Below are 8,487 nucleotides of genomic sequence, written 5' to 3'. Positions count from 1 at the left end.
CTTTATGTCTCGTTGTCTGGCGAGCGCACGTGCCCTATAGCAAAAACCTCTCGAAACAAACAAACTAACAAACAAGGGGCTGGCAGGTGGCATGGTGGTTAAGGATGCTGGACGCCCACAGGGCCGACTATGGTTTGAGTCCTGGACCTGATGACCCTCCCCTCCCCTCTCCCTCTGTCCCTCTCTGGTCAAATTAAAATAAATAAACAAAGTTAAATCATTATTTAGGGGGAAAAAAAGAAGAAAAAACAAAACCATAAAAGCTAACACTTTTCTGGCTCGTGAGCGAACGCCAGGAGGGAAACCTCTGCAGTATGGAAGGCGGAACTGTCCGTTGCTAGCAATCCTGCTCATGCTCTACAAGAACAGCCGGCCCCGAGTAAAGGCGGCTGTCAGCCGGCTGCAGGGGTGCAGCCTGGCAGGGACGCGACCCTCCGCAATGCTGGGCCTGCGTGGTTAGGTCCCGCGCTCTCCCCGTGCACGCAGGGCACATACGTGTGGCCGGGATCCTGGCAGCTGGGGCTGGGGGGGCCACAGTGCGAAGGCTGTGCTGGGGTCTTCACCCTCCCCCTGCCCTTCACGGTCTCCCTCGCTCATGAAAATAACAAAGTTAACGACCACAGTGAAACGCGGACAGCTGTAACCCGTCCCATACTGACCCCTTCGCAAAATGAGACGTGATGGTGGTCTGCTTGGCCGTGTTCCTCGTCACCCTGGGGCTGGGCGAAGCTTCGGCTGTTCAGAGGGAGAGGAGAAAGAAAGGCACCGTGAACAGAAGCCCACAGGGACGGCGCACCGAGGCCTTCGACGGGCACCTAGCGCAGAGGGCCAGGCTCTCTGCACAGGGTCACACAGCCTTAGATTTTCCGCATTCTAGCCAATCACCAGTGTGCTAGCCAGAAATGGGCACCTGGGACCAGCAGTTGGCGTAATGCCTGTGTCACTGGACTCCTATGTAGTCGACCATGGTTCGAGTCCTGGACCCAGTGGCTTAAACTCACGCTGGGTGCGTGTACGTGAGTGCCCAAGATCCCGAGAGGAGAATAGAAGAGAAGGGATTGCGGCGTGGCCATCCCCCCCGGGGGGTGATTTCTCACTTTCTGTCTCTCTCTGCCTGTCTGGTGAGTGCACGTGCCCTATAGCAAAAACCTCTCAAAAAAAAAAACAAAAAAAAAAAAACAGAAACAGGCCCCTGTCCGTGCAGAGGCTGTCACGTGAGCTCCTACCTGAGGGACCTACTCCTAAACCAAACAAGAAAACAGTGGCTCTCATATTGTCAACAGGTGAAGTGGGAGGGCCAGCAGGTCAAGGCGCTGGGTCATACGTGGCCAAGTCTACAGTTCAAGTTCCGAACGCAGCAGCTTAAAAACCACACCAGGTACACACGCCTGTGGGTCCAAAATCCTCAGAGGAAAATGGAGAAGGGACTATGACATGGTAGTCTCCCTGGGAAGTGATTTCTCTCTCTTTCTCTCTCTCTCTCTCTCTCTGTCTCTCTGGCAAGCACATGCACCCTATAGCAAAAATGTAAAAAAAAACAAACAAACAAACAAAAAAACACCAAGATTGGGGTTGGGGTTTAGCACACAGCACAGCGTGTGGGGAGCCAGACCCCACACGGACAACTGCATTTCGCACCTCAGGCCCCGCAGCTTGAGAAACACGTCGGGCACGAGTGCGTGCGTGCCAAGGATCCTGGCGGAATGGAGAAACAGAGGAAAAGGCTCGTGGTGTCACCAGGCTCCACTGGAGGGCGCCTTCTCCCCATTCGCTCCCTGGCAAGCACATGCACCCACTGGCAATTTAAAAAAAAATTTAAAAGAGGGAGAGGAAAGGAAAGAAAAAAAGATGAAGTGGCCAAAAATCAGAGCTGCATTCAAGCAGTGTTGATTTTGCCGACGAGCTAGAAAGTGGTCTAAGAATAAGTGCTTAGCTTAAATATAACTCTTTTTTTTAAATTTGCTATAGGGCAGGTGTACTCGCTAGAGACAGACAGAGACACCGAGAGAGCGAGAGGGAGGGAGACAAATCACCCCTGGGGGGTGGGGGGATAGCCACTCTGCACACAGTCCCCTCTCCTCCATTCTTCTCCCGGAATTTTCAGCACACGCACGAGACTGGTGGTGTTGTTTAAGCTTTTTTTTTTTTAAACTCATTTATTTTAATTTGCTCAGAAAGGGACACATACAGAGAGAGCTGAGAGAGCAAGCCACCGGGTCTGGGACTCGAACTGCAGCTGGCCATGTGGGAGTCCAGTGCCCTCAATCACTGCGCCACCTGCTGGCCCCGAGCCTGGGTCCAGGACTGGAACCACAGCTGGTCCTATGTGATTCAGCCTCCTCAATCACCATACCACCTGGCTGGCCTGAGGCACGGAACATCTTAGAAGTGATAAATATTGGGACCAGCAGTTAGCATAATGGCTGTCACTGAACTCCCATATAGTCGATCGCAGTTCAAGTCCCAAACCCGGTGACTTAAGCTCACGCCAGGTGCGTGTGCACGTGTGCCCAAAATCCCAAGAGGAGAATGGAGGAGAAGGGATTGCAGCATGGCCATCCCCCCAGGGGGTGATTTCTCACTCTCTGTCTCTCTGTCTTTCCAGAGAGTGCATGTGCCCTATAGCAAAAAACCTCGCCCCCCCCAAAAAAAAAAAGCAGTTAAAAAAAAAAAAGTAATAAATATTAGTAACCCCTGATAATTAATAAAAAGGGACTTCAGAAAGTCTGTGGAGGGGCCAGCAGGTGGTGTGGTGGTCAAGGGTGCTGGACTCCCACATGGCCGACCATGGTTCAAGTCCTGGATCTGGCAGCTTGCTTTCTCACTTTCTCTCTCTCTTTCTCTCTCTCGCTCTATCCCTCTCTGTTCAAATAAAAATAAGTAAATGAATAAATAAAGTTAAACAAAAATAACTCTTTTAAAAAAATGTCTATAGAAAAACGGAATTCATGTACAAGTTTATTTTGGTACCAAAAGATAGAGCAGGGCCAGGCAATGGCACCGTAGTCACACAGCTGGAACCCCAAGAGAAGGCCCTGGGTTTGTATCCCAGGAACCCCCAACAGCCATTAAAATGTGCATGCCCATGATGTGGGGGGGATGGAGGGAGGCTGCGGCCTGAAGTCCCTGTTGGGGGACTGTCTCTGTCTCTCACTGAAGCAATAAATGAATGAGAAAGCTTTAAAAGTCAGTCTCTTGGGGTGGGCATGCGATGCGGTGGTTGGCGTGGTGGAGTCCCACACGGTCAACTGTAGTCTGAGTCCCAGACTTGGTGGCTTGCACGCTCTGTCTGGTGAGCACATGTGCCCTACAGCAAATTTTAAAAATGATAATAAATTAAATAACTAATTTTTTTTTAAAAAATCAATCTCGGAGACCAGCAGGTGGCATGGTGGTTAAGGCGCTGGACACTCCCACATGGCCAACCAGGGTTCAAGTCCCCGGACCTGGTAGCTTGCTTTCTCACTTTCCCTTTCTCTTTCTCTATCTGTCTCTCTCTGGTCAAATTAAAAATAAATGAATGAATGAATAAAATTAAATAATTTTTTTTAAAAAAAAATCAATCTCTTAAAAATATTTTTGAGGGGCTGGCAGTTGGCGTAGTGGTTAAGGGCATTAGGACTCCCACATGGCTGACTACAGTTCAAGTCCCAAACCTGGTATCTTGCCTTCTCGCTTTCACTCTCTCTCTCTGTCCCTCTCTCATCAAATTTAAAATAAATAAAGTTAAATAAAATAATTCTTTAAAACAAAAATTCTTGTTAGAAGTTAGCATAATGGCTACGTTGCTGGACTCCCATGTAGTCAACTGCGGTTGGAGTCCGGACCCGGTGGCTTAAACTCATGCTGGGTGCATGTGCATACGTGCCCAAGATCTCGAGAGGAGAATGGAGAAGGGAGCGGCATGGCCATCCCCCCTGGGGGGTGATTTCTCATTTTCTGTCTCTGTCTTTCTGGCGAGCACACGCACCCTATAACAAAAAGAAAAAGAAAAAAAAATTCTTTTGAGAGCCACCTCCATGGTCTGGTGGCTGAAGCATCTGAATCCCACATGATTAACTCCATAGTTTGAGTCCTGGACCTGTCAGATTGAGAAACACTCTGGGTACATGTGCGTGTGTGCCCCAAGTCCTGAAAAAAGGGAGAAACCGAGATGGGATGATGGTGTGACTGTACCCCACGGGGGTGCTTTTGCCTCCCCCTCCGCCTCTCTCCCTCTCTCTGTATCTGTCTCTCTCTCTCTGAGTGTACACAACCTCTAGCAAATTAAAATACTAAGATAAAAACCTCACAGGTCTAAGCCAGTCGTACGTACACACAGAAACACATCGAGGACCCGTGCTTTGGGGGGCCAAGTCTGCCTGCCCTCCCCAGAGTGGCACCAAAGTCCCCAAGGAAGCGGGAAGAGCCCCGTGTTCTTACACTTAGTCTCTCCGTCGGACTTGCTCCTTCGGGGCGTGCGCGATTTGGGAGTGGGCTTGCGGGGGCTGCTTGCCTCTCCCGTGTCCATCCGGCGGTCTGCGCTTGTCTGGCTCCCGTTTTCTAGATGCCCGTTCCTTTCCCGAACGAAAGCATGAGCTCCGTTCTCCAAGGACAAATCTTTATTTAAAAGGGATTTGACTTTAGCCAGGTAGCCCTCCTACAGCAGGAAAGGGATAATTTAAGGAGCAGTGAATGTAAACAAGTGGTAAGAAGAGAACAAGGAGACGCATGCATTTCCTCTACAATGACGGGGGCACGAGGAGGGCGGGGGGGGGATGTCCGGCCTCCCTTGTCACAGCCAAGTTACAGGGGAGGACACGGGGTTGTCTTCCCAGAAGCCGGGATGCGGTGCGCCGACTCACCTCTGATAATTCTTCTTTATGTAATTTGGTTTCCAAGTCACATAACTGAGTCTTTATCTCTGTTTGCAGAAATTCATGCAAGAGATTCAACTTCTCCTTCACGCATTCCTAAGGGAAGGAGAGAGGGTGAGCAGCCCCAAGCCACTGGCTACTCACTACCAGCAGCCTCGTCACGTTGCGATGACTCAACGGCAAGCAATGCTCTTTCAGCCAAAAACACATTCACGGGACCTGGTTATCGGTCCAGGAAGAGCACGTGGCTCTGGGGCCAGCAGGTGGCGTGGTGGGGTTAAGGCACAGGGCTCCCACACGGCTGACCACAGTTCGAGTCCCAGACCCAGTGGCTTACATCTCACGCCAGGTGTGTGTGCGTGCATGCCCAAAATCCCAGGAGGAGAATGGAGAAGGGATTGTGGCGTGGTGGTGGGGTGATGTTTCACTTTTCCACTCTCTGTGTCTGTCTCGCTGGTGATCACATACCTTACGGCAAAAACGGTAATAAAAAAAAATTAAAAAAAAAAAGAAGACATCTGTCACCTCCCAAGTGGTGAAAAAAGGGAATAACTGAGATGAGTGACAGACGATGATGGCGCATGGGCTGGCCCTGTGGTCTAGTAGTTCCGGGAGCCGGATCCCACATGCCCAACTATGCACATCAAGTCCCAGAAAAACAATGCCAGCCCATGTCGTGTGGACCCCAAAGAGGGGTTTATGGCATGGCCATACTCCATGAGAGGTTCTGTCTCTCTCTGGCACATACATGACTTTCTAGAAAATTAAAAAATAAAAAAGACACATAATCGTGTATTAGAACACAACTGTGCTTCTCAAAACATAACCAGGGGGACCAGCAGTTGGCGTTATGGCTATGTCGCTGGACTCCCATGTAGTCGACCGTGGTTCAAGTCCTGGACCCGGTGGCTTGAACTCATCCCAGGCGCGTGTGCATGCGTGCCCAAGATCCTGAGAGGAGAATGGATTGTGGCATGGTCATCCCCCCACCAGGGGGTGATTTCTCGCTTTCTCTCTCTCTGTGTCTTTTTTTTTGTGAGCCCACGTGCCCTGTAGCAAAAACCTCTCAAAAAATAATAATAATAATAAAAATAACCAGGAACAAGTTCCAATCCCAAATTTGGAACCCAGATTGGTAAACCTGCCAACAACTTGCCCAAAACAACTGGTATTAGCAGTTCATTCATGTCAATAGGAACCAAGAAAAATATCCAACTTATCTTCAAAACGTCATGGAAAACCGAGCCAACTCCACTTGATGAAAACATATTTCTCTTTCAAGAGCCACAAAGTATCCAACTAACCACATTTGGTCATTTTTTAAATTATCTTAAAATTATTTTTAGAGGCCAGCAAGTGGTGTGGTGGTTAAGGTACTAGACTCCCACGTGGCTGACCGTGGATCGAGCCCCTGACCTGGCCACTTGTTCTCTCTCTCTCTGTGTCTCTCTCTGGTGAATGCACACATCTACTATGTAGCAAACTAAAAATACTAACAATAAATCAAATTAAATGAATAATTCTTAGAAAGTGTTATTTTTCCGGTGAAGACTATACCTTTTCTGTTAAGCTGTCTCTTTCCAAATCTTTGAGCCTGGGGGAAGAAAATAAAGGAGAAAGAAACACTGATTAGGCAACTTTGTTTACCTGTATGAATTAAGTATCACAATTTTTAAGGATTTCAGAAATAGTGGGTCAGTAGGTGGTGTGGTGGTTAAAGGTGCTGGATTCTCACATGGCCGACCACGGTTTGAGTCCCAGACCTGGCAGCTTGCTTTCTCACTTCCCCTTTCTCTTTCTGGTCAAATCAAAAAATAATAACAAAGGGCATTAAATAAATAATTTCTCAAAAAAAGAATTTCATAAATAAGTTTAACATATGAGCATCAGGAAAAAAATATGGCGGGGCCAGCAGGTGGCACAGTAGTTAAGGGCACTAGACTTCACATGGCCGACCACGGTTTGAGTCCTGGACCTGGTGGCTTCCTTTTTCACTTTCTCTCTCTCTCTGTCCCTCTCTAGTCAAATTAAAATAAATAAATAAATAAAGTTAATATATGGCAATTCCCCTATCACGTTAGTATAGCCCACCATAATGCCTACATGTTAAGAGCTCATGTGTGGCCCAAACACATAACCCGACTGGCTCATACAGGACAGGCATGGGTTCTTATCCCGAGACCTCCCTGAACCTGTCAGGGGTGGACATGCATGCCTGAGATCCTGGCTGGCTGAGACCAGGAGTACCCCTCTCTCTCTCAGGAACAAATGTCTAACAAGAAGCTACTTCCAGGACCAGCAGTTGGTGTAATGGCCATGTCGCTGGACTCCCATGTAGTCGACCGAGGTTCGCATCCCGGACCCGGTGGCTAAAACTCACGCCGGACACGTGTGTGTGCATGCACAAGATCCCGAGAGGAGAATGGAGGAGAAGGGATTGCGGCATGGCCATCCCCCCTGGGGGGTGATCTCTCACTTTCTGTCTCTGTCTGTCTGGCAAGTGCACGCACCCTATAGCAAAATCTCTCTCAAAAAAAAAAAAAAGCCACTTGTGATCTCAGTGAGGTCCCATCTTCTGAGGCCATTTTTCTGGCAGTTAGGAGCGCTGTAACAGAATACTTATTCTTTTAGAAGGTACTAAGGAGGGGGAGCAGGTCACATTGGTTGTCAGGCCTTCCATAGGTTAAAAGACCCAGAGCTAGGGACCAGTAGTTAGCGTAATGGCTATGTCCCTGGACTCCCATGTAGTCGGCCACGGTTCGAGTCCTGGACCCAGTGGCTTAAAACTCACGCCGGGCACATGTACATGCTGAAGATCCTGAGAGGAGAATAGAGAAGGGATTGCAGCCTGGCCATCCCCCCTGGGGGTGATTTCTCGCTTTCTGTCTCTGTCTTTCTGGCAAGTGCACACACCCTACAGCGAAAACCTCTCTAAAAAAAGGAAAAAAAAAAAAAAAAGACCCAGAGCTAGACCATCCTGAAGAGTGTTTGATGAGAGGCCAGCACAGGGCACAGTGGTTAAGGTTCTGGATTCCCATGTGGAAGACCATGGTTCGAGTCCTGGACCTGGCGGCTTAAACCTCATGCTGGGTATGTGTGCGTGCCCCCAAATCCCAAGAGCAAAATGAAGAAGAGATTATGGCATGGCCATCCCCCCTTGGGGGGGGGTATTTCTCACTTTCTGCTTTCTGTCTTTCTCCCTCCAGCAAGTGCATGTACCCTGCATCAAAAAGCTCTCAAAAAGAGCCCTGTAAGTCCAGAGAATGGTGACTGGGGGTCAGAGCACAGCGGGCATTACAACCAAGGTCCCCGGGATGCAGATCAGTCAGCTGATATTCCTGAAGACCAGGTGGGGCCATTCCCATAGCCTCGTGGTGCAGGGAGCCAGATCCCAAGTGGCTGGCCATGGTCAGGTGGCTTGAGAAACACGCCAGGTGCACGTGCGTCCAAACGCCTAAGAACACTGAGAAGTGGAGAAGGGGCTGCAGGGTGACCACACTGCCCTGGACACTGCTTCCTCCCCGTCCCTCTCCCCAGTGAACCCCCAGGTCCTCTGTCATTTAAAAACAAAAACAGAGAGATGGGAACCAGCAGTTAGCGTAATGGCTATGTTGCTGAACTCCCATGTAGT

The 8,487-nt window shown here is 49.3% G+C and overlaps 1 protein-coding gene across 1 annotated transcript in view; it reads right to left on the bottom strand.

Moving 5' to 3' along the window:
• The window catches only part of DNMT1 (DNA methyltransferase 1), a gene marked incomplete at its 5' end in the record, with an annotated part of 60,396 nt that extends 53,946 nt beyond the window's left edge, over positions 1 to 6,450 (bottom strand). The window contains 4 exon segments of the mRNA XM_027765539.1: positions 660 to 735; positions 4,423 to 4,639; positions 4,845 to 4,952; positions 6,414 to 6,450. Of these exon segments, the coding sequence (XP_027621340.1) occupies positions 660 to 735; positions 4,423 to 4,639; positions 4,845 to 4,952; positions 6,414 to 6,450 (438 nt within the window).
• Between the last annotated feature and the right edge of the window lie 2,037 nt (positions 6,451 to 8,487).

The sequence above is a fragment of the Tupaia chinensis genome, unplaced genomic scaffold, assembly GCF_000334495.1.
Source record: "Tupaia chinensis unplaced genomic scaffold, TupChi_1.0 Scaffold138665_1, whole genome shotgun sequence".
NCBI lineage: Eukaryota > Metazoa > Chordata > Mammalia > Scandentia > Tupaiidae > Tupaia > Tupaia belangeri.
The sequence above is the reverse complement of the archived record's forward strand: the minus strand, read 5'-3'. Positions and strand labels throughout refer to the sequence as shown.